This window comes from Notothenia rossii, assembly GCF_949606895.1.
Source record: "Notothenia rossii genome assembly, contig: SUPER_3_unloc_1, whole genome shotgun sequence".
Taxonomy (NCBI): Eukaryota; Metazoa; Chordata; class Actinopteri; order Perciformes; family Nototheniidae; genus Notothenia; species Notothenia rossii.
The window spans coordinates 95196-122559 of NW_027640359.1; the positions used below are offsets into that span (position 1 = coordinate 95196).

The window sequence follows — 27364 nt, forward strand, 5'->3', positions numbered from 1 at the left end:
CAAAATCCGCAATTGTGGCATAGTGTGGTGCTGAGAGATGGGAGTCGGAGGCGGGGTATCAAAGGTACAAGCTAGACTTTTATTTAGCATCTCAAAAACAGACCGGCGGAGACAGGAAGTCCGGCTCACTAAAATGTCCGTGCAGAACAATACCCTAACCCATAGATCCGTGGGTGAATAATGTCAATCACCACAATAGATACGTTATTTTCCCCTGTGCAATTCTCAATTTACTCAACGATAACATATAATTATCCTTGTGTTTATTTATTTGTTTGATTAATAAACACAAGTTGGAGTCCGTCAGGACCAAGGATCTGAGCAGCTCATTTGCTTTACAGAATATTACACCCGGTAGTAAGTATTCTCTCCGCTTCGCTTGGCAAACCCCGTGATATTCCTCAAGCTCTGTGATTGGAGAGTGTGCTCCGAGGGTTATGCCGAGCGCCGAACAGCACTTTGAAATGGGATGGAACCACGGCAGACTGTCCAAAACTGAATTTGAACGGGTCCACCTCGTCCCCCCATCCCCCACTCCGTCCCCAGAACTACACATGCTGGCTATTGTGTTTCGCAACATGTTCTCTATCTATGGCACGTCTCTACTGGGAGTTGTAGTTTTAAAATATCTTTTCGTATTTCCCATAATAAGAAGTTGCCAGTGTGTACATCCCTGGAGGTTTAGGGGATAGGAAACACTCAAATTTAAAACATATAATTAATAAATGGGTGAAAATTGCTTGTGCCTATAATGGGCAGTAGCCTATTAATATATACCCACATGCCAGCTAAGGTCAGAAGAGCTTTATTTAACAGCTGGTTTTATGTCTGTGACCCCTCCTGTCGTTAATTGATAAGCCTGAAACATGCACTTGTCAGGGTTCAGAGGCACATTTTGCAAATATGGCAGTAGCCATCGATCATCTTAAAATAAGATATACTTTATTGATCCCAAGTTGGAAACATTTGCGTTACATCAGCATGTGTAACAGTTGTAAATATGCAGTGGTGTTTATTTGTAAATCATTTAGTATAATCACACAAATTCTGTGTTTCATATTTAATAATTCTGTGTTCTTTATGTATTGATTGTTCAATACCTGACAAGGCCGGAGATGATAAACTTGGGTCGCAGGTTCCTCAACAGTGCATCACAAGACATCAATCAATATGTGTGTATACCTCCACCATTAAACTGTCATATTCTGCACATTTCTTCTACTATCTACATACATCTTATATAAGAGTACAATACATATGTATAATATCAGTTAAAATAAGTACTTCAACATAGTTGACATTGCTGTAGGTATACACAAAGTTTTTCATTCATTGCATAACTACACCGTTTGTGTATATATGTCAATAAGCCTTAGCAAATCTTGAAAGGGATGTGCAAACTAGTCATTATATACAGTCTTTAATTAACTATTAGTAGAGAATAACGAGTAATGAATATACTTTATAGGGATCCTATTAATATCTAATAATAAAAATAATGAAATTCAATAACATGCTTTAACCACCAGGTGTCCCTTTCTATCAGCTGTGCACGTTTATGGTGTAAATACAGCCTATCTACCAATTGGATCAATTATAAAAGTCAGCCGAATTAGTGTTGATACTGCATGGAGATGTATTGTGTGAAAATAAATGTAAGATGTTGTTTAATTGCTGATATATTTATGATCCACGTCACGTTTTCAGTGTTGGCGGCAGTTCCTCATGTTTGTCTACAAGTCTTCTCATCAAGGCTCTATATAATATATCAGCATGGCGATCGATGGCTACTGCCATATTTGCAAAATGTGCCTCTGAACCATGACAAGTGCAAGTTTCAGGCTTATCAATTAACGACAGGAGGGGTCACAGACATAAGACCAGCTGTTAAATAAAGCTCTTCTGACCTTAGCTGGCATGTGGGTAGCCTATATATTAATGCTGCCCATTATGGGCACAAGCTATTTTCCCCCATTTATTAATTATATGTTTTAAATTTGAGTGTTTCCTATCCCCTAAACCTCCAGGGATGTACACAGTTTAATACTGGCAACTTCTTATTATGGGAAATACGAAAAGGTCTTTTAAAACTACAACTCCCAGTAGAGACGTGCCATAGATAGAGAACATGTTGCGAAACACAATAGCCAGCATGTGTAGTTCTGGGGACAGAGTGGGGGAGGGGGGGACGGGGTGGACCCGTTCAAATCCAGTTTTGGACAGTCTGCCGTGGTTCCATCCCATTTCAAAGTGCTGTTCGGCGCTCGACATAACCCTCGGAGCACACTCTCCAATCATAGAGCTTGAGGACTAACACGGGGTTTGCCAAGCGAAGCGGAGAAAATACTTACTTCCGGGTGTAATATTCTGTAAAGCAAATGAGCTGTTCCGACCCTTGGTCCTGACGGACTCCAACTTGTGTTTATTAATCAAACAAATAAATAAACACAAGGATAATTATATGTTATTGTTGAGTAAATTGAGAATTGCACAGGGGAAAATAACGTATCTATTGTGGTGATTGACATTATTCACCCACGGATCTATGGGTTAGGGTATTGTTCTGCACGGACATTTTAGTGAGCCGGACTTCCTGTCTCCGCCGGTCTGTTTTTGAGATGCTAAATAAAAGTCTAGCTTGTACCTTTGATACCCCGCCTCCGACTCCCATCTCTCGGCACCACACTATGCCACAATTGCAGATTTTGTTGAACTAATAAGTTTGCGCTGTGGACCAACATTGACGGGGAAGGGGGTAGCAATAAAGATAACACCATTTTACACAACATAACAGAAATAATATCGATAGCAGCGTCCCTAGCAACCACCTTGGTAACAATGAAAACGTTGTATAGACACAATTTCCTGAAGTAATCTTCATAATAACTAGCAAACTAAAGATCATGTAGATCCACTGCACACATAATCTGAAATAACAACTCATATTTCTCGCATCGAATGACATCAAAATGCATTTTAATTGCCAAACTAACTTTAAAATAGGCATTTTACACCGAGAATAAAACGACGTTCGGCCATGTTTTTTTTTTTCTGCAGGGAGAAATGTGAAGATCACGTGACATAGACGCCAGCCATTGGAATGAATGGTGAAAAAAAACTTAGGGATCTTACAATTTCAGAGGCGTTTTTGTAGAAATACTACGTCCTACGTTGTGGACCAACGTAGTTATTACACGTTTTTGTGTGAGACTGGGTTGGGATTAGAGGGAAACAACTCAGTGGAACATTGGTCTGGTGAGTTTACTAAAACCTTCAAGCTCGTTGAAAATGTACTATAACTTACATCTTGACATTTTAAATACTTTCGATCGAAGCTATTACCGCCAGTTCATCATCTGCTTATATTCCAGAGAGTGGAGAAACGTATTACTTCCTGTTGGCCAGATTACTTTCAAATATGAAAAAAACGTTCAAGAACTGGCTAGGCGTTAAATTGCTTCATCAGTTACAGAGAATAGTGAAACAATATTTATTTAAGTCTTTACATGGCTTTAATCTTTGACAATAGTGCATTGTCTCAAAGAAGCCACCCAGATGGGCTGAAAAGGAAATATCCAAATTAGCGTGCATGGCGGCTGAAGGACGGATGGATGAGAATGAAAGATAACCTGGCTGTCTAACAATAGATCTGTGCTTTCCACGGGCTAAAGCTTCAATAAACAAGACTTCAATCCCCCGTTGGCTTCGTGTGTAGACCATGTGTTCGATGGAGTTGGAAGCTCTGGCTCCATTGTCCTACTGATTTAAATAGAGAGAAAGTGTGTCTGTGTCTGTGTGCATGTGTGTGTTTGAGCCCCTCAAGACCAAATGAGAGTGCCTGCCACTGGAAGGCTGCCACAACTAGCACACAGGACACACACACACACACCCACACCCGCATTCCCTCGGTCCCTGTGCGTGTGTGTTTTGGGGTTTAATTACGTGGTTTTTATGGAATAATCACATGGCCCTAATAAAGCCAACACACACACACACACACACACACACACACACACACACACACACACACACACACACACACACACACACACACACACACACACTCTTTCTAACTGCGTTTTTTCCCACACCCGCATTCCCTCGGTCCCTGTGCGTGTGTGTTTTGGGGTTTAATTACGTGGTTTTTATGGAATAATCACATGGCCCTAATAAAGCCAACACACACACACACACACACACACACACACACACACACACACACACACATACACATACACACACACACACACACACACACACACACACACACACACACACACACACACACACACACACACACACACACACACAAACACAGCTGTCACATCATTTTGTTTTGAAATACGGAAAATGTCTCTGTCTCCTGAGTGTGTTAAAGGTGTGTCAAAGGGAAGAACAACATACATTGGAAATATGTGGAAACACTTATGTCATATTTATTGATAACACCATTTGCTGTTTTTGAAAGTGTTTCATGATTTGTTTGGTGGTGCAGAACTCTGTTTTCTTTTTATGATTTTTGATTGAAGTTGATTCAAATTTATCTTCTATAAGAGTGTGAAGTTATATATTATATTTTGACCAATTTCAAAGAGATTTCTCCTCACTTATTGCAAAGCTAAATTACAGGATTGATATTTTAAAAGTGGATCTTTATAAATGTTATGGAGCGCTCAAAATGAAGGCTGAGGCTTGGATGTAACAATCTGCTAACTCATTTAAGACAGAGTGAAGTTGCAAGAAGAGGAATCAAAGACGAGTAAAAACCATTAGCTTTCTGAAATAACCCCCAGGGAATAATCTGTATAATTATCTATTTACACTGCAAACATATAAAGGATTCCCATTTATTCTTTTAACAATATATTCAGCAAGATATTTTACATATACATTCTGGTATATTTCATGATATTCTACATTTGTGACCCGCTCTATCGAAATCAGTGGGAAGTCTCAACGGCTCATTTCAAAATAAACGTGGATTTGCGTAAAAAAACTATTTTTTCGGGGTTCGTGTGTTTTGTTTGATTTTAAATAAACAAAGTCTTGGCTTTCATAATATGAAACTTTTATTTACAAAATCACACGATAAATAAATGTTTGAAGCTTGTAAAGGGAAGATGACAGCTCTCACTCCACTCTGCTCTTCCGCAGCGCCACGCCCAGGGGCGGAGCTTCCTACAGGCAATATAGGCGGTTGCCTAGAGCGCCACCCAGAGGGGGGCGCCAAAAATTGCAACAAAAAAAAAAAATTCTTTTTTTTTTTTGCTTGGCGCAGTTTTGGCTCCCCCCCTCTATATCTGCAACCATTATTCTTACATAAAAAAAAAAATTCTAACATAAGGGAAAATGAGCCAAAAATCTAAAACGGTCGGTCGGTCTAAGAGCCTCGGCTTTAGGTGTTCACAGTCAGAACATGCTAGAGCGCTGTGCATTGATGGGTATCGGTCAAGTGTTTATAAAATTGAGCGTTGAGGAAAGAAAGACTAATGTTAGAGAACTATGAAGAGGCAAAAGCCATCTGGGGCGCAGTATAAAAACAGAAGAAAAGAAGAAGAAGAGAAACGTGCCAAGGTGAAAGGTATGCAATTTTGATTGTATTGTCAACATTAGCGAATGGATCATGTAATCTTGCTAGTTAGCCAAGCCAACGTTAGCTAGCCAGCGTTTGTTATTGCCATTCAGTCGAAACTGTCATAAGGCTATTTTCTTTGTGTCATGAAATAGAAATATTAGTAATAATAACAATGTTAGTTTTGGTGTAGCGAGCTAGCCAGTGTGGTGGAATGTTAGTTAGTTGGTAACGTTAGCTAACGTTAAGTTTACCTCAGAAAGCACATTGACTATCCGAGTCAAACATTTGCCAAATTCAACCCTGTCATAATGTGCGCTAACGTTAGCTAACTAGCTCAGTGGTTCTCAACTCCAGTCCTGTTGAATGTTTTCGTTCCAACCCAGAACTAACACACCTGATTCAACTGTTCTAATAAGATAGGCACAGCTCTTGATTAGTTTAATCAGACCTGTCAGGCTGTCCTAATGCTTAATAACTAAATAATAGCTACATTTAACAAATGGAAATTATTCAATGTTGATAATACACATTTTGTTATATCATTTTAGATTCACTTTTAAAATATCTGGGACCATCTGCTGCATCAGTTGATAAGGAACCGCCATGCACCTCAGCTGTGCCGGCTTCCTCAGGTGAGTGCAATGTGTCAATAGATGTTCCTGATGATAAATAATTGAATGTGAAATCCAGTCAATATATTTGCTCTTGTGTGTTCTTTCTATATTTATAGACGTAGAACCACATGAAGGAACGTCAGAACAGCAAGCTGCTCATCCTGATGAGATGACCACTGATTCCACCCTGCCACTGACCACTGTGTCTGTTTGTTCTGGTGAGTACAATATGTCAATAGATGTTCCTGATGTGATGATAAATAATTGAATGTAAAAATGACTGTCGTGCCATTTCTAATCCAGCCAATATATTTGCTCTTGTGTGTTCTCTATATATGTATAGGCCCAGAACCACTGCAAGGAACGTCAGAACAGCCTGCTGCATCTCATCCTGATTGCACCACAGATTCCACCCATACACTCTTCTCAGGTGTGTGCCTGATGAATGTAAAGATGTTTAGCTATAAACCTAATTGTCCTCATGCTTTCAAATAATTGCTTTCTGTTTTTATTTACATTTTACACACTGTCCCAACCTTTTTGGAATTGGGGTTGTGTGTGTGTGTGTGTGTGTGTGTGTGTGTGTGTGTGTGTGTGTGTGTGTGTGTGTGTGTGTGTGTGTGTGTGTGTGTGTGTGTGTGTGTGTGTGTGTGTGTGTGTGTGTGTGTGTGTGTGTGTGTCGGCGCAGTTGTCGGAGAAATGCCGCTCCTCTGTTTTCATAACTGTCAAAGCATGAGACTGAAGTTCCCACTGTGGGTCAAAATAATGTGCTGTGACCCCGAGGTAGTCATTACTGAGTGAAGTCCAATAGTCTCCGGTGAGTCTTTCTTAAATCCTCCTCTACTTTCGCTTTTTGGACTTCATACAAGTTGTGTATATTCGACACAGTGGTGGCTCTGGAAGGCAATTCATAAGTGCAGTCGTAAGATGAGACCCAAATTATATCACGCAGCCCCTCGTCCTCCACAATGTTAATTAGCCTGCAAGCTGACGCCAACCATTTAGCGATCTTTGTTGAAAGTTTGCTGCCCGTAGACGTGTCCAGGCGTCTCCCCCGCTCACTTTCAAGTGTGGTCTGCCACAAACGGGCGGCAGGAGCGGGGCTGTCGGCAGCAGCAGTGCGCTTGGATTGTATAGATCAGGGGTTCCCAAAGTGGGGGTCGCGAGATGATTACAAAATAAAAATGGAAAAAAAAAAAAAAATTAAATTATAAAAAATAATTGATTATTTTTTTTAATATATATATATTTTTTAATTATTATTAATGATAACGTTTGCATAGACATTTTCAGGGGCGAACTAGTCATCTGTATAATTTTCCCGCAACGAGGCGAGTGCGGAAAACTGAAATGAATTCACTAGCCCCCCCCTGTCGACAGGGGGTCGCCAGTCTCTGGCACTGTTATTTTGGGGGTCGCGGGCTGAAAAGTTTGGCAACCCCTGGTATAGATGGTATTTTAAACTTGATGCGATCTGAAACTACAGGGCGGCCGAGGACAAAACATGCACATGTGTTAATCGCGTTAAAATAATTAGTGGCGTTAATTTTTTAACGTTAACGTGTTAACTTGACAGCCCTAATTTAATAACTTCCTTGAAGAATATGTGAATTTATTGATCTACAATTAATTGATGTAAACAACAAACAAAACAAAAAGACAAACCAGTGGTCGAACTCTGCTTCCGTTTCTCTCCAGTTCGCCTCCTTTTTGGCATTGGTTGACCGTCATGGTCCCCTTCAAGCCAAACCATTGTCCTTGTTTGCGACCCTCCTGCTGTTGGTTTACTTTGATCCTCCTTTAAAGCTTAATCAGGACACAGAACATATTTACTCAAAACGTCAATCACCACCTACATATTATGATGATCTCATTATGAAAACTTCACTCTCATTGCATTATACTGTAACGTTCAACAATAGGAGTCGGAAACAGGCCTCAAGTTATTAGTTTTAATAACTCCTTTGATAGCATACGGATACAGGTTCACAGGTTACAGGTCACAGGTTCTACATCACACAGTACTCCACTCCCTCACTCACACACCTGCTAACGTTAGCTCTTCACTCTAGCGTTCACATTTCGGAGATACCTTTAAAACAAACTTACCACAAACTCATCCAAGAGCACATCAGCAAGAAATATGGCGTCATTTTCTTCCAGTGGATTCATTTTTGCAAATCAGAAAGTATATGACGACTTTCCAATTGAACTGCTAATATCGCTTCTGAGACTTTCTGCCGGACTTTAAAACGTAGCCTATTTAAAGAACTTCCTAAAACAAGCTGAAACCGGTATTGTAGCATTCCCCCGTCTCTGCCAATCACAGAGCTGCACAGTAATGCTGGTCGGTGTGCGGGCCTGTGCTTGGGGGAGCAGAGAGGGGAGGGCTGGAGAGTGTGTGACGTTTCGAGTGTCCGCCATCTTTATTATTTACATGCAGAGACAATTAAAGATCACGTGACGCTAGCCATGAGAATTGCACAGGGGAAAATAACGTACTGTATATGCCAACATTTTAGATGCGGATTTTGTTAAACTAATAAGTTTGCGCTGTGGACCAACACTATACATTGACGGGGAAGGGGGTAGCAATAAAGATAACACCATTTAAACAGTTACACAACATAACAGAAATAATATAACATCAGAGAGAATGTTTAAACAACATGCTTGTTAGCATTAGCAACACTTAAAATACGTTGAATGTACACAATTTCCTGAGGCATTTTTGTGAAACTGCTACGTTTGAGTTGTGCGATAACAGCAATATAACTAAATGAGGGCAAAGACGTTCTAATATTACAATTTGAGAGCATAGCAGCATCCCTAGCAACCACCTTGGTAACAATGAAAATGTTGAATGGACACAATTTCCTGAAGTCATCTTCGTAATAACTAGCAAACTAAAGATCACGACATCCACTGCACACATAATCTGAAATAACAACTCATATTTCTCGCATCAAATTACATCAAAAACGCATTTTAATGGCCAAACTAACCTTAAAATAGGCATTTTCCACCGAGAATAAAACGAAGGTCGGCCATGTTTTTTTTTTCTGCGGAGAGAAATTTGAAGATCACGTGACATAGCCATTGGAAATGAATGATGAAAAAAACGTAGAGATCCTACAATTTCAGAGGCGTTTTTGTAGAATTACTACGTCCCAAGTTGTGGACCAACGTAGTTATTACACGTTTAGATGTGAGACTGGGTTGGCTGCCATTTAGGGATTTAAAAGTAAATAAAATGATTTTGAAATGAATCCTAAAATGTATTGGCAGCCAGTGGAGCGAAGCCAAAATGGGGGAAATGTGGTCATATTTCCATGTGCCAGTTAAAAGCCTTGCTGATTGAGTAACCCTCCTTCTTTTTGAGTGGGACATACATCTGGCTATCCTCAGCATAACAGTGAAATGCGATGCCGTGCTTTCTAAATATGGTCCGAAGAGGGAGCAAATAGAGGGAGAATAGCAGGGGGCCTAATACTGAGCGCATGGGACCCCATACGGGAGTGGAGCAGAGGATGACACGGAGTCACCAAGGCCAACCACAGATACCAAGGATGCTGGCTTGTGAAGAAGACAAAGTAAGCTGAGTAGCCAATATGTGACCCGCTCTATCGAAATCAGTCGGAAGTCGCAACGGCTCATTTCAAAATAAACGTGGATTTGCGTAAAAAAATAGTTTTTCGGGGTTTGGATGTTTTGTTTAATTTTAAATAAACAAAGACTTGGCTTTCAGAATATGAAACTTTTATTTCCAAAATCACACGATAAATACATGTTTTAAGCTTGTGAAGGGAAGATGGCAGCTCTCACTCCACTCTGCTGTTCCTCAGCGCTGCTTCCCCTCCTTCCGGCTGAAATTATGAATGTAAGCGTAGAGTAACCATAAATAACACGGCAGGGTCCGTTATAGTTTGTTTTCATCTGATTTCAATTAAACAAAGTCTTGGCTTTCAGAATATTAAACTTGTTTCGGCAAATTCAGATGATAAATACAACTTTGAAGCTTGTAACGGCATAATTACAAGCGGAGAACGGAGTAACTTGACGTCACAGCAGGCATAACAACAGCCGGTGTTTCTCGTGAGTGTTTTCCCTGGGAAACACACACAATACACACAAACGCAAAAATATACAAACACACACACACACAGTCGCAAGCTTCCCCCAGAACAGTAATCCAAACAAAAATATCTTCCCTCCGTACTACTTTGATCATTTGCTCCGCTAATAATCAATCAGATCGATGGATTCCAGAGAAGAGAAAACTTTAAAGGCCTTTTTCTCAAAATGATGAATCGGTGACCGTCATTATATAATGTGACATATTTTGCTTAATATTTGGAGTACAACAACAGTCCTGATATTATTAGAAAGCGAGGAATCTCTAAAAATAATATATTTCTTTAATTGACGTTTACCATCCACACTGATTGGGCATCCACATAAAGTGTTCTTTCTAACACACCTGATTTTAATATACTGTGAGTCTTGTCATTCAAAATCAATGAAAACATTTTTACATTGATATATTTTCTCTTTTTTGTTTTTTCTCAATGTAACCCCTCTGTCCCCCCTCCTCTTGTTCGTTGTCTTCTCTGAAGCCCTCTTGATTCCCCCCTATTCTTTCTCTACTCTTACTTTTCTCACTCTAGTATGGAGCTGTGAATGTCCTATAAAGCCGGGTCTTCTGTCACGCCTCTCCTAAACCCTGGGAACAGGAGATAAGGTGTTGGATGAGGTTTATCCCTCCTCAGGGTCTTTTCTCCCACACTCGCTCAATCGTAAACCCTGTGATCTCCTCCTGTGAGCTGAGTTTCTCATTTGATTTCTACTGATCTCTCTTTTTCCTCTCCTCATTTTCTCATTCGTTTTACTGCCATTTGCAGAATATATTGGTCCAACTTTAACTTCCTTTCCCTTCAAATCAATTTTGAACAATGTTGTCTATTTCTCTTTGGCTCCCCTCTTCATAGTCGTGTCAATCCCTTTCCCTTTGTCCCTCTCCCTTTCTGCTCATCTCTCCACCCTGTGTATCGGTCTCTCTTATCAGCGCTGTAAGCTGTTTGATGCTTCAAAAGAGCAACAGTAAGTCTGCTTTTCTCCCGGAGGCGACGTCGTTCTTTGCCGAACGCCAAGGATGTTGCAGCCAAAGACTTTGTGAGGCAAAAAACATGACAAAGAAGGGCGAAGAAATCGGAAAAAATATGAAATACAGATTAAAGAGAAAACTACAAGACACAAAAAGGGAGTGGAAATCCAGAAAGAGAACAAAAAAGAATCAGAAATGCTCTCTTGTGACGAGTTGTTTGAGGATCATATGATGGGCACTCAAATGTCAGAAAGGCGATTGCATTGAATTGTCTTTGTTGCAGCATACAACTGAATAAGTCATGATAAGAGAAGCCATTTTCACTGGAGGACTAACTGGAGTTCAAGATATGCAATTGCAGGCCTACATATTATTTCAATATGTCAGCTCTTGCTTTGGTTGTTGAAGAGATCAGAGACTGGCCACAAAAGTACTCTTGGTCATTAATACAATACACCACCTCTGAGTTGTAGAATATGTAAATATGTAACCAGTCTTAATTTCTTTAACTACGACATGACAAAATAACTGTTACTATATTTGACCAGCTCTATACGAACCAGTCGGGTGTCGCAACGGCGCATTCCGAGATAAACGTGGATTCATGTAAAAAAGATAGTGTTTAAATCAGACAACATCTTGGCTTTCAGAATATGACATTGCCATAGAAGATAAATAAATGTTGAAGCTTGTAAACACAGGCAAACAAGCCTCCCTACCTACACCTCCCTGATATAATGAAAGACAGACTAGTAACTTGGCAGGGTCGTAGACAGCGGGTTTTCGTTTGATATAGGGGACATGGAGAAGAAAAAAGTATTTGCGAGATCTCACAATACTTTTTTATTCTCCATATCCCCTAGTGGGCTCTGTGGCTTTCAGAAAAATCAAATTGACTAAAAATGTATTTAAAATCTTAAATGTTTTTCCACTGGAGGAGTTCAGGGTTCCTCATTGTGGTCCTCACTTGGCGATGGTAGGGTGATGGTCAGAATTACGTGATTAAAATGTTTATGTGAAGACTAAAATAACTTTGATGAAAAAAACTTTCATTGACTTAAACAATACTTTAATAGTTGTTTTTCTTTGACGAAGATAAGAATATAATGCCCAGATGATACTTTGCTTCCATTTTTGACAATGCATGTCCCTGGGCTCCTCTTCAATACACCCGCCATCTGTGATCTGATAAAGGGTTCTTAGGATCGGTGCACGCAGACTCCATTAGATTCCATGCTTTATTGTTGAAGGTCAGTTTTCTTCAAATCTTTGTTCCAAAAAAAGAAGAAAAAAACCTGTGACGCCAAACTTCTTAGGTCAGGAAAAAGTAGAGAAAACCCTTTAGACTTGTACTTGCACTTACTTAGGCTCCCAGGCTCGATTGTTCTGTCCACAAGCCCAGGAGTTTAAATGAAGCTGCTGAAATTCAAATTAAGTCCACGCTCAGGGCTCCTATGTCTGTATCTGAGCATTTAGGATCTAATATGTCCCCTGCCGCGCTCTGCTTTATTGCCGTTCTCCAAAGTTTGACATTGGGAGGTTTAAACTTGGCAGAGCCGCGTTGTTCTTTCCCATAGCCGGTGAGGGAGGTGTCGAAGACTGAATTGTTCATTAGTACGAGAGTCAGCAGCTACACACGACAGGCGGGATTATTGCAGGAGACTGAAGGGAGACACGGGGGAGAGGGAGGAGAGACTGAAACAATCTGTTGTGGGACAAAATACCTCCACTCTGTTACCTTTCTTGTCTTATTTCTGCTTGGGCAGTAACATGTGAATCTTGTCGTTATTGTTTGTATTTTTTATATTTTCTTGCAATTTAAATATAAAAGATAATTCCGGGGTTTTAATAACTTGGGAATTATCTTGCAGCTTTTGCCACTGATTATATTAGTTGTACACACCACAGTGATTGATCTCACAATACTGTTACGGTATTACAACAGCGCACTATTACTAAATCTGAGGGTTATTCCCCTATTCTCAGCAATAAGTGTGATTGACAAAAACGTGAAAAAGAGAATGTAAATTGTAAGAACATGCAATTTTGTAGTGCATTACTGATTCAAACAAATATTAACAGCATTAAAAAACCTTTTTATTATTATAATGTATGTGAATATTATCATTATATTAAAAAAAGAAACAATCAATCAATCTCAACCCTAGCGTTCTCATAATCTGAACACAGGTTGTTGGTACTGTGATTGGAATTTGTTGATGGCATCACCACAAAAATGTGAACAGCAACACCTTGCAGGGATTTATTTCGAAACAATTTATATAACTTTTTCTCTAGTTTATCATTATTCCCCACCTGTCACTGTGCACTTGTTGTTTATATTTACCAGCACTTTCTAGGCTTAGCAGCATAAAATCCTTTCTGTAAACTACAAGGACAAATGCAATGTTTGAACACCAGCTTTGTTCCTCAAAGCGTCCAAACTAAAGCTACACAGAAGTTGACTAAAGTGTTGCGCAAATATAACCATAACTTTGGCAACTCAGATTCTATCTTTTTAAGTTATTTCCCAGTTGTTGTACTTACTCCATCAGGACTCGTCATGACAAACATTTGAGTATTTGATGTTTATCTATTTTTTATGTTTTAATGTCCTTTCTTCTGAAGTTAATTGTGAAAATGAAGAAAGCATTTAGTAAGAAGGAAAAGTAGAGACAGAAATATAATTGAATTAGAAAAATAGTAATAATAATTTGTATAGCGTCTTTCAAGGGACCCAAGGCCGCTTTACATTGTGTAAGGACAGACAAAAAAAAACAAAAAACAAGTAGGGCAAATAATAAAGTAAAAATAAATAATAATATATTAGGTAACATTTATATTAAGGTACACAAATTCACCATCAAATAGTTATTAATTAACATGCATATTAGCAGTATATTGGCTCTTTATTAGTCATTATAAAACACTTATCAATGCCTTGTTCTACATGACCGCCGCCCCCCCTCCCTCTGGCTGAAATTATGAATGTAAGCGTATAGTAATCATAGATAACACGGCAGGGTCCGTTACAGTTTGTTTTCATCTGATTTCAAATAAACAAAGTCTTGGCTTACAGAATATTAAACTTGTTTCGGCAAATTCAAATGATAAATACAACTTTGAAGCTTGCAACGGCATATTTACAAGCGGAGAACGGAGTAACTTGACGTCACAGCAGGCATAACAACAGCCGGTGTTTCTCTTGAGGGTTTTCCCCGGGAAACATACACACAAACGCAAAATGACACAAACACACACACGTATACACACACACACACACACACACACACACACACACACTCGGGAGCTTCCCCCAGACCAGTAATCCAAATGAAAATATCTTCCCTCCGTAGTATTTTGATCATTTGCTAATAATCAATCAGATCGATGGATTCCAGAGAAGAGGAAACTTTGAAGGCCTTTTTCTCAAAATGATGAATCGGTGACAGTCATTATATAATGTGCAATATTTTGCTTAATATTTGGAGTACAAAAACAATCCTGATATCATTAGAAAGCTAGAAATCTCCTCTTTCCAACAGTGACTAAATCCCTGTGTTCCCTCCAGAGGGAGTTTCTCTACCACACTCCTCCATTGGACTCCTTTGTTTACTTCTGTTACATAATGACATCACTATTTAACAATTGCACTTCTGTTGGCTAGGGGGACTCTAAGCAACAGAACTGACCAGCTAACCAATCAGAGCAGAATGGGCTCTGGTTTCAGACAGAGTGTGAAAAGAGGTGCTGCAGCACAGGCAGTATGAGAACAATAAAGAGCTTTTTGAACATTGAAGCATGGAGACATGTTCCAGTAGAGACACTACATACTGATATACGCCTGAACATCAGCAGGAGAGGACTCTTTAAAGTAGAGACACTACATACTGATATACACCTGAACATCAGCAGGAGAGGACTCTTTAAAGAAGAGACACTACATACTGATATACACCTGAACATCAGCAGGAGAGGACTCTTTAAAGTAGAGACACTACATACTGATATACACCTGAACATCAGCAGGAGAGGACTCTTTAAAGTAGAGACACTAAATACTGATATACACCTGAAAATCAGCAGGAGAGGACTCTTTAAAGTAGAGACACTACATACTGAGATACACCTGAACATCAGCAGGAGAGGACTCTTTAAAGTAGAGACACTACAGTAGCAGCACTTGCACAAAGGTTATCAACAGAGTGGGCTAACACATGTGTTTGGAGGAAAGAGAGAAACAAGGATGTGTGATTTATCTCTTTTGCTCTCTATGATAATACATTAGGTAGAAAGACATTATAGTTGTATCCAAGGTTTGGAACAAAGTAACAAGATCAATTACATCCCCTCCCTGTGTGTAGCCATGCGTGTAGTGTTGATAGCTGCACCAAGACACAATTGGCAAGAGAGTGCTCCTTCCTTTTTCCTCCAGAGAATAATGAACGCAAACAACAAAAAGACAATGATCAAACACAAGGACACACTTTTAAACTAAAGCACACAACAAATCTAACAATGGGAAGCAATAAATAACTGTGTTAAGGGCCAGGCAGATTAGAAGGCTAAGACACAAAGGAAAGCAAAAATACTTTGGGAAAATACCTAATGTATCAGGTGTCTCATAATGTTATTGGCATAAGCAGCTGAAAACCCAAAGAAAAAGTCCTCCTACTGACAAATAGTTATTCTGTTCAAGCAGTTATTACAACCTCTGTTTTACCCCTAGAAACACACCACAAGGTACAGCTCCACTTGGCTCAACATTTTCTTTCACTGGTACTTTATTTTAGTACCAACCCACCAGGTGTTCCTGATCTCCACTAATCTTTTTGGAAATACAAAATGGTTTAGCTTGCTTTGAATGTTGGTATGAATAAGTTGTAAACTCTCTCGGATTTGGTGTGTGAAATATATGTTGTACCTGAGCCCACAATTGTTGTTTTTATGCTGTGGCTGTAACACCCACGAACACAACTCTTAACTGAGTAGCAATTTGTATTTGCATCTTTTATCACTCGTTTAAAACTGTGATTGTTTACAATATGGTGTCTGTTGATGTTGCGCCGAAACAGTCATATATGTCGTTTTGGCACCATTGGCAAACTACCTTTTATGTTGTTTAGGTTTGAGGGTGTATTGGCACAAACAATACAGAAAGGCACACATTTACTTCAGTCTGTGCACTAAATCCTAGCCAAAACCTACAAAGCTCAAGCCAAAAAATACACAGAAGAGACAAAACAATCCGGAGCTCTGGCCTGTGAATCCAGTTCGAGGGAAAGAGAAATGTTCATGGACAGAGACAGAATGCCAAAAGAATTAGGGGAGCCCCAAGAGAAAAGAAAAACAGATGAACAGAGAAGTAAAAAGAATAGAGATCGATGCTTTATCAGTGGTTCCCAGACCCTACAATCCCTTCTGGCTCAACATCAACATAATTGCAATTGCTGGTGGGGTTTGATTTTCAAGCGGTGTAACACTCGATTTTACAGTTCAATTAATTAATATATTTCCTTGTTGTAATTGGAGACTCATTCCCACACACCCTGGTTAACTTTATAGAGACAGGTTTGATTTTGTGCTGAGAATAAGATGGAGAGGAGGGGGAAGAGCAAGAGAGAAAGTAAGGAGGGAGGGGAAGGAAGTGAATTTCAATGTGGTGTGCGTGACCTCAATCAAATCACTTGGAGCTGGTCAACATCTGGTAATTATCTGAATTTAATGGCAAAGGATTGAAGGAATAGTTATCTGCTGTCCCGACATACAAAGCGGCCCGAGGAAATCCTCGGTTCCTATGCTTATATCTTTCAAAAAAGAAAGTGTAATTAACAGATTTTTTAACCATTTTTGTGGAAATAAAGCTACTTGTCCTTGTTCCTCCCCAATGTTTAAGGTATTTGGCTCTTAACAATGTGTATTAATAACTTAGGACTCCATTGGTAAGCAGATGACTTATTATAAAATGCAACTGGAAGCAGAATTAATTCATTTTAAACAGTTCAGGGTGGTTTTGATTGAAAGGAGAGAATCTCCAATTCTATCTAAAATGTACATTTTCCAACTCCTTTTCATTCAAGTTTCCAGCTACAAGTTAGTAACTAGAAGCCGCATTTTAAGGTTCACATTGAGAAGCATGCAATGATGTCTGGTACAGCTTGGACTAAGCTCCAGCTCTACATAGAGTGGCCTTCCAAAACGTCCAAACCCTCGTTCGACGACAGAACTAGCCCTGGCATCATGACTGCTAAATATCTCCAGGACCTGGCTGTGCTGAGGGGCTTTGTAAGGATGGCAAACGGTTTCTCCAGGCAAGGCTAAAAACCATCTCCAAGGGGGGACCAGCCAGCTGGGGGAATCAGGGTCTGGCCGAATATGGGGTTGTTTCGAAGAACTCTGGCCTCATGTACGGAGACTAGAAATCCAATAAACACATCCAGAATGATTCCACTTGAACCACTGATGGCCTGTATTCTCTGTTGTTCTGTTTCCCTGGAGATTTAATTATGTTATGACCTCCATCAATGGCTCCAGCAGCATGGTAAAATGTTGGACTCTTTGCAAGACGACAGAAGCCCTGTGCAGTCTGTTGCAGCTCATCTGCAGTTGGCAGGGAAATTAGGGTTGATAAATTGGCCTTTACCTACCCAATGACTTTTTGGGAATCCCATATTCAGAACTGACCATAGAGAGGGAAGGTCCATGGGCCAAGCTATAAAGCACAACAAGCACCTCCATCTCTTGTACACAGCCACGGTCCTGTGGGAAGGGAAATCATTTAAACTAAATATGGCACACTAGATTGTATGAGGCACGCCTCTGGATTTTCAAGTAAATGAAGAATGGGGCAACAATTCAAATGTACAGCACTTTGCCCTCCTGTAAACATAAAACACAGGACAAAGGTTTTTTTTGTTGTTTTTTGTTTGGGTTGCTCCTCGTCTTCCGCGGAGAGCTGCTGAAAAACTACAGAAGAAAAGAGAGAGAAAATAGGCAGAGTGTGTGGGGAGAGGGAGAGAAAGAGGGAGGGTGAGAAGGACAGAAAGAGAGGAAGAAGAAGCCGAGGGAGGACTGTTAATTTAATCCATAAACCGACTCTGAATGTGTGGCGGAGCCGAGCTGCAGGAAGAAAAAACCCAGCATAGAGATACAAGAACCAGTATAAATGTATAACATGGATCAGGACCAGTACGATGGGGAGATTGCCTACATGCACCAGGAGGATGAATGGGATCGGGATATGCTCCTGGACCCTGCATGGGAGAAACAGCAGAGAAAGACATTCACAGCGTGGTGTAACTCCCACCTGAGGAAAGCAGGAACGCTGATCGACAACATCAAGGAGGATTTCCGGGACGGACTGAAGCTCATGCTGCTGCTGGAGGTCATCTCAGGTGAACGCTTGGCCAAACCAGAGGGAGGCAAGATGAGAGTCCACAAGATCTCCAACGTCAACAAAGCACTCAACTTCATCACCGGCAAAGGACTGAAGCTGGTGTGCATCGGAGCCGAGGAGATCGTAGATGGCAACGCTAAAATGCCCCTGGGAATGATCTGGACCATAATCCTTCGCTTCGCCCTCCAAGACATTTCTTTGGAAGAGACGTCTGCCAAAGAGGAGCTGCTGCTGTGGTGTCAGAGGAAGACGGTGCCCTACAAGAACGTCAACATCCAAAACTTCCACATCAGCTGGAAAGACGGGTTGGGTTTCTGTGCAATCATTCATCGATACCGTCCAGAACTCATCGATTACGCAAAACTGCGAAAGGACGACCCGATGACCAACCTGAACACGGCCTTCGACGTCGCTGAGAAATACCTGGACATCCCCAAGATGTTGGACGCAGAAGACATCGTGGGCACAGCCGGTCCGGATGAGAAGGCGATCATGACGTACGTCTCTAGCTTCTACCACGCCTTCTCCGGCGCTCAGAAGGCGGAGACAGCGGCGAACAGGATCTGTAAAGTTCTGGCGGTGAACCAGGAGAACGAGCAGCTGATGGAGGACTATGAGAAGCTGGCCTCCGATCTGTTGGAGTGGATCCGGCGCACCATCCCCTGGCTGGAGAACCGCCTCCCGGAGAACACCATGGCGGCCATGCAGCAGAAGCTGGAGGACTTCAGGGATTACCACCGCCTTCATAAGCCGCCCAAAGTGCAGGAGAAATGCCAGCTGGAGATCAACTTCAACACGCTACAGACCAAGCTGAGGCTCAGCAACCAGCCCACCTTCATGCCCTCCGAGGGGAAGATGGTGTCAGACATCAACAATGCGTGGGGGGGTCTGGAGGGAGCGGAGAAAGGGCACGAGAAGTGGCTGCTCAACGAGATCCGCCGACTGGAGAGACTTGACCATCTGGCCGAGAAGTTCCGTCAGAAAGCAACGATCCACAAAGCCTGTACTGAAGGTAAGGAGGCCATGCTGCAGAAGCACAACTACGAGACGGTCTCTCTGTCGGAGACCAAAGCTCTGCTGAAGATACACGAGGCGTACGAGAGCGACCTCGCTGCCCGTCAGGACCAAGTGGAGCAGATCGCCGCCATCACATAGGAGTTAAATGAGCTGGACTAGTACAACTCCCTCAGTGTGAACGCTCACTGTCAGAATATCTGCGACCAGTGGGACGCTCTGGGAGCTCTGACCCATAAACGCAGCGAGGCTCTGCAGAGAACTGAGAAGCTTCTGGAAACCATCGACCAGCTGTACCTGGAGTTTGCCAAATGAGCGGCGCCCTTCAACAACCGGATGGAGGGCGCCATGGAGGACCTACAGGACACCTTCATCGTGCACACCATCGAGGAGATCCAGGGATTGAGCACGGCCCGCGAGCCGGACAAAGAGCAGCAGGCGATCCTTGGGATCCACAACGAGATCGCTAAGATCGTGCAGACGTACCACGTCAACATGGCCGGAAAAAAAAACGGTACACCTCCATCAACCCTCAGGAGGTCAACGCCAAGTGGGACAAGATGCGGCAGCTGGTTCCTCAGAGTGACCGGGCTCTGATCGAGGAGCACGCCCGGCAGCAGAACAACGAGTGTCTGCGCAGACAGTTCGCCAACCAGGCCAACGTGATTGGACCCTGGATCCAAACCAAGATGGAGGAGATCGGGCACATCTCGATGGAGATGAACGGCACGCTGGAGGATCAGCTGACTCACCTCCGTCAGTACGAGAAGAACATCGTCAACTACAAGCCAAAGATCGACCAGCTGATCCAGGAGGCGCTCATCTTCGACAAAAAGCACACCAACTACACCATGGAGCACATCCGTGTGGGCTGGGAGCAGCTGCTCACCACCATCGCCCGCACCATCAACGAGATCGAGAACCAGATCTTGACGAGAGACGCTAAAGGCATCAGCCAGGAGCAGCTGAACGAGTACTAAGCCTCCTTCAACCACTTCGACAGGGATCACTCGGGAACTTTGGGTGCGGAGGAGTTCAAGGCCTGCCTAAACAGCCTAGGATTCGATATCGCCAACGATGCACAGGGTGAGAACGAGTTTTCCTGCATCATGAGCATCGTAGATCCCAACAGGATGGGCATCATCACGTTCCAGGGGTTCATCAACTTCATGTCCCGAGAGACGGCGGACACGGACACCGCCGACCAGGTCGTCGCCTCCTTCAAGATCCTGGCCCGGGACAAGAACAACATTTTACCGTACGAGCTGCGCCGCAAGCTTCCTCTGGACCAGGCGGATTACTGCGTCGCCCGCATGACTCCATACTCCGGGCCGGACGACGGGGTCCCGGTGCCCTCGACTACATGTCCTTCTCCACGGCTCTGTACGGAGAGAGCGACCTCTGAACTCTGACTTCCTGCTTCATCACCGCCACGTCCTCCTCTTCCTCCTCCAGCACCAACCTCCTGTCCTCCTGCCATCATTTTTGTATCTAGACAAAAGGCAGCAGACTCCATTGATAGGTCATTTTACCTGACCAGTGTATGGGAGTTCCTGGTCTACTATGAGTTAGTTGGTTTGAGTTGTTGTGTGACTTCTGAGTTTTAAAAGGTTAGTTCAGAGTCACCGAAATCACACAATAACACAGACTAACTGACTGGACCAGCAACTCCTGAGTCTGTGAGGTGATATTTCAGTTGTTCTAATGGAGTCTGGTGGGTATGGAGAGAGTGATATAACTTCATTTCCTGTCAGATAGGCCGCCTGACAGTGAGTTAAAGGTGTACGCTATATTAAGAATATTTTTATTGCTTTACCTTGCTGTCAGACGGTCCTTTCTGTAGTGTATCGCTCTTTCCAAATACGGCATGATCGCTTAACTCTGACCCGACTTCCTGCTTCATCCCCGCCACTAATCTCCTCCTGCGATCCATTTTGTATGTCTCTGGCCTTATCTTTAACCTCCTCTTCCTCTTTCCCCTCCCCCCTCCTCCTCTTCCTCACTGTCTGCGTTGTATTTGCTTCCCACGCAATGCAGCAGCTCTCCAGGTTTACAAAGAGCGGTAAAAAAAAAAGTTTGTTATTTTGCTGTTATTTTTCTCGTTGTCGTTGTTTTTCTTCATAAAATGAATAAAGTTAACATATTTTATTATACTGAACAAACAAAAAAAAGAAAGGTACTTTTCTTCACTCGATTGAAAATAAGAGACACAAATTGTAATAAAAGAAAGAAAAAAAAAACACAGGACAATGGGTTGTTTGTAAAAAACAATGCAATATACATCACACATTTATTAGCAAGGCTAATCAGATTGTATTGCGTGAAATTAAATGAAATTGTTATTGGCAGTTGTAAATATTTTAAGGTAAAACATATATGGATTGATGGTCTGTTTTCTTGCAGTGAATGCAAATAAGTATAAATGAAGAGTTTGGTTACAAAACACGATAAACGGCACTTTTGAAAAAAATGAGTTCCCGCCGAAATCAGTATTGTATTTCGTTGGTGTTGAAAAATCAATATTCAATTTTACGCAAAACGCGATATCCGCCGTGTTATTCTGTCCTGTTTTCTCACTTTCTTTCCAAACAGCGACATATGCCAGTCTCCCTTCTCTACAGAATGCGATACATCCGCTCAACCAATCACAGCGCACCATTCAACGCACCTCAACCAATCACAGAGCATTCCACGCAGTGTAAACAATAATGGCGGCGCCCTGAATGTACCGGCTTTCGTCATTATCTACTTCAACAAACAATAAAAACATGAATAATTTTGACGCCATTGATGAACCTGTGGTGGTTTCTGCGGTGGGGAAGAAACGCAAGCCATCGAAATGTAATCATGTACGTGCGGAGATTAAGAAAATGAGGCACTCGGGAGGAGGAAAAATGCCGGCTGTCGCTTGTGGTCATTCTCATACAAAAGCAAGCTTCTGTCACGCAGACACATTGACCCCAGGGGATCTATTAAAAAACGTTCAGTGTTTTTACTCTGGATCCACTAAAATCGAGCAGCATCAAGTCCTTTTGCAGCTGATCACTGTCAAAAAAGTGCAGCGGAGACGTCCAAAGGTTGTCAACAGCAATATGCAGAAGGATAGGGAGGTCACTAATGAATATCATTTGCTGACCGAAGATCGTCCCACAAACATTCCTGTCTGCAAGGCCACCTTTTGCAGCGTTTTGAATTATATTATTCATACAGGACTGCCTGCTCGTAAAACGTGTGGATCATTAAACGACGCTATGTTCACGTGATAGGCTAGACCAGGGGTTCCCAAACTTTTCCATGCCAAGGCCCCCCAAAAATCATTAGCTTCTGGCCGGGGACCCCCTTTGCAAACCCACCAACAATGCTACAAAATATGTCACACATCAACTTTAAGAACGTTTTTGTTACTTTTATTCTCTATTCAATACTGTAATTATTACATTTGTTTAGCATGAGAATAATATTAACAATATGTTTTCAACACAGAATAAGATTTGTATGGCAGGGCATCTTTGTTCCACCACAATGTTTTTCTTATTATAGACACTATGTTGCAATACATTTTACCCTACAGAAAATATATTTACATATGCAAGAGTTTTTTTTTTTTGTCTTTCTTGCATTATGTCTTCAAAAGTTTTCAGTCAAAAAAGAAAAAAAATCTTTTAAACTGACTTGGTTCTGTAAGTTCAACACTATATTCCCACTGAATAACAAACCTTTCAACAAACTGTTGATGATACAAAAACAGAAAAAAGAAACCAAACCTCTCTTTGTGTGTGTGTGTGTGTGTGTGTGTGTGTGTGTGTGTGTGTGTGTGTGTGTGTGTGTGTGTGTGTGTGTGTGTGTGTGTGTGTGTGTGTGTGTGTGTGTGTGTGTGTGTGTGTGTGTGTGTGTGTGTGTGTGTGTGTGTTGGAAGTGACAGACAGTGATCACACTAGTGGGAGGGATGGGCTTGGTGGCTCCTACACAGTCTGTCAAGCCTGGGCTTAATGTCTGTCAGTGCCATACGCATGTCATTGTCCACATGTAGACGTGCTCTATGTTTAGTTTTGAGTACCTTTAAAGTTGAAAAGCCAGACTCACACAAGTAAGTTGTTGCAAAAGGGAGAAGGCATTTCAGTGCCCTGTCAGCCAAGGTGGGATAGTCCTTTCTTACATGTAGCCAGTAGTTAGACAGGGGAAGAGCCTCAAAGTTTAGTTTTAAATCCCCTGAGTTTGTCATCTCAATCAGCTCCTCCTGTGACTTTATGTCCAAACTAGAACCGACACCGGGGGAAAAGGGGTTCCTAACCCAGTTTAAATGTGTGTTTTCAAGGTCAGGGAAATAGTCTTTAAAATATCCTTGGAGGTGCTCCAGGTGGGACTGGATCATTGGAGAGATGGAGCCCAAATCATCACATGACAGCAGCTCCTGGTGAAGTAGTGGGAACATCTCTGTGACTCCCTCCTGGAGCTTGTTTGACCACAGCATAATCTTTTTGGAAAAAGCACGCACTTTGTCTTGCACCTGCAGTATGTACGTGTCACGTCCTTGCATGCTTTGGTTCAGTACATTTAGATGCAGAAAAATGTCTGACATGTATGCAAGTTTGCGGATCCAGGTTGCATCAGTGAACCGCTCTGCCAGCTGATGCTTTTCAGAAGAGAGGAACTCTCCAACCTCCCTCCGCAGCTCATAGACACGGTTCAAAACTGCGCCCCGTGACAGCCAGCGCACGTTTGAGTGAAGCAGCAGCCCCTCAAAACGGGCGCCCATCTCATTACAAAGCAGGGTAAACAGTCTGTGTTTCAAGGGGCGGGCTTTAATAAAATTCACCACTTGTACAACCTCCTGTAGTACCTGATTCAACTCGTTATCCATCCTTTTTGCGACAAGTGCCTCACGGTGGAGCATGCAGTGTGTGGCGACTACATGCGGGGCTTTCTGCTTAATGAGAGCGGTCACTCCACTGATCTTGCCGGTCATTGCCGCGGCTCCGTCCGAACACACCCCCACACAGCGGGCCCAGTTCAATCCGTTAGACTCGATGTAATCGTCCAAAACTTGAAAAATATCTTTCCCAGTGGTTCTTCTTTCAAGTGCTTTACAAAACAGTATTTCCTCGACAAATCTCTCCTGGGAAATAAATCGAATGTACACAAGCAGTTGGGCCTCATTCGATATGTCTGTGCTCTCATCTAGTTGAAGAGCGAAGTACTCGCTGGCTCTCACCTGCTCCAAAAGCTGAGCAGATACGTCCTGCGCCATGTCACCAATCCGTCGGCTGACGGTGTTGTCAGAGAGTGGGACAGCGTCAATTTTTTTAGCAGCATCCTCGCCAAGCAATTCTCGGACAATGTCTTTGGTAGCTGGTAAAAGCAAATCCTCTCCGATTGTGTGAGGTTTTTTTGCACGAGCAATGTGGTATGAAGCTAAAAATGATGCCTTCAGGGCCCGCTCGGGAACGGTAGCTTGCTGTGTGAATGCAGCAGATTGCCTGGCCAAATGCTCCTCTTTACGTCTGAAGAAGTCTGCCGTTTTTTCGGCCTCTGCCGGATGTTTTTGCATCAAGTGACGCTGAAGTTTCGAAGGTTTTAAACACTCGTTTGAGAGGGTCTCCAGACAGAGCACACACTTCGGGCAATCATGGCCATTTTTCTGTATGGCTGTAAAGCCATACTTAATGTACGCTGCCTCGTACCTTCTGATTTTAATTGGCCAGGAGTTCTTAGGTTTTTTTGCAGCAGTGTCCTCCACAGCAGGGCTGTTGGTCGGTTCCGTTGACCTGTTCTTTGTCAAAAACCTGTCCATTTTGAGCTAGCTAGCTTGCTCGCTTGAGGAGCAAAGCAGCTTGATAAATGGCGCAAACCGCCAGGTCTAAACATGACGTCATGGCGTCGTGAACGATGTTTTGACTGGTAGGCAATCAGAAAGATGACTATGGCAAATTATATGTTCCATTATTATAAATTATATTTTATAATTATGATTTTTTTTTAAAAATCAGATTTAAAATATTTATTAAAAAATAATTAGAATTTTTTTTTTGTCTTTCCTTTTTTTTTCTTATCTTCCCTCCAATTTTCTGAGGCCCCCCTAGCGCCCCCTGGCGGCCCCCACTTTGAAAACCACTGGGCTAGACCACTGGTTCCCAACCTGGGGGGCGCCAGACCAAATATCATATTTAGACTTTTTTTTACATATAATTGTAAAGCAAAACATGATTGTCACTAAAAGCCTTGTCTCTACATTAAAATAAAAAAATAATAATAATTGATTAATTTGAATAACAATTCAAGTCGGCATAAAAAGACAGAAATGTATAATTCTTTCTTTAATAGAAATGTTTCTTCTGCCTGTAAAGTGTCCAAACCAGGCTTTTCTGGATAAGCGCATTTTTAAAACATAGTCATTGTCCATGCCGGTTTCAGTTGGATTATTTTTCACAGTTGCTCCGATCAGATCGGTCTCCTCCATTTTGTAGATTATTTACGACTTTTGAATCCACATAAACACATCGGCAAAATCCGGCTTACTTTGAGCATGTGTTTTAAACAGTTTAATCCCTTTGTGAATTGTTTCCACTTCCGCGCCGTCCTTTAATTTCTTCATACAGCGGGAATCCAAATGAATTAATCCTGAGTCCAATAACCATCAAAGTCACTCCTATAGTGCTCCTTAATTACGCTTTCATCCTCCTTTAACAAAATACTTAACATTCATCCAGTTGGTGACAGTAGTTGTAGCATTTATGAGACTTTTAAACTTTAATTACCACTGTTGCGACCCCCCCCCCCTTGTTTGTGTGGGGGGCGCAACTTCCAACAGTAGTCATTTGGGGGGGCTCTTGGGAAAAAAGGTTGGGAACCACTGGGCTAGACTACACTGGCTAGATAATGACAGCTTAATTCACAACAAGCACATCACTGGCTTTTCAATGCAGCCTGATGTGTAGCCTAGGCTATATCATGAAGTGAACGAGGCACAGCTAAGCTTTTCTGTTGACTCTTTAATGTTTAAGTTTCTTGCTATTTTTTTGTTTGTTTGCATGTTAAAATGTAGCCTACTTAAGGAATTAGTATCACTTAGCCTATAATTGTCGGATGTATTGCTTGGGCACAAATGTCCTAGCCATTGTTATTTGATAAATACGCCTACTGCAAGTTGAATTAATGTAGAAAAGTAGACAGTAAAAAAAGTAGGTACTTACACACACAATACATAGGCTACATAAATAGGACTATATCAGGCAATAGGTTTGCATTTAAAATGTATGAATACCTGCTATTTAGTTGTCTGATGCACTGCTTAATCACAAATGCCCTTCTTGGCCATGTCATCTGTCTTTGTGAATGGATACTGTGAATTAATAAACGAGGCAATGAATGAAGCAATGGATGAATTAATTAATTAATGTAGATGGATAGATACATAAATATATACATACATACTACAAACACACCTACATACATACACAAAAAATGTAATTGTTCTGTCATTGCAGGTATTGGCATGGATCGCGTGTCTCGAGTGGCAAGGTATTATGCACTCAACGCTACAGCCAGACCAGAACTCAGGGGTAGTGCTCGTAAGGTGGCAGAAAATGAGGCCAAGAAGCAGCACGTGATGGATAACATCAAAACATTTACATGTAGGGCTAGCCATTATGGAAGAAGGGGAG

The 27364-nt window shown here is 41.8% G+C and overlaps 1 protein-coding gene and 1 pseudogene across 2 annotated transcripts; one reads left to right on the plus strand and one right to left on the minus strand.

Annotated features, from left to right (window-relative positions):
• Positions 1–18458: 18458 nt before the first annotated feature.
• LOC307034613 (alpha-actinin-1-like) lies at positions 18459–21261 on the plus strand (annotated as a pseudogene). The gene has a single exon. The product of its transcript is annotated as an alpha-actinin-1-like (transcript).
• Positions 21262–23637: 2376 nt separating this feature from the next.
• LOC307034615 (zinc finger BED domain-containing protein 5-like) lies at positions 23638–25494 on the minus strand (the record flags this gene model as incomplete). The annotated part of the gene is made up of 2 exons (XM_079696264.1): positions 23638–23760; positions 23860–25494. The coding sequence occupies 2 exons, from the start codon at positions 25492–25494 to the stop codon at positions 23638–23640; spliced, it is 1758 nt and encodes a 585-aa protein (XP_079552390.1).
• Between the last annotated feature and the right edge of the window lie 1870 nt (positions 25495–27364).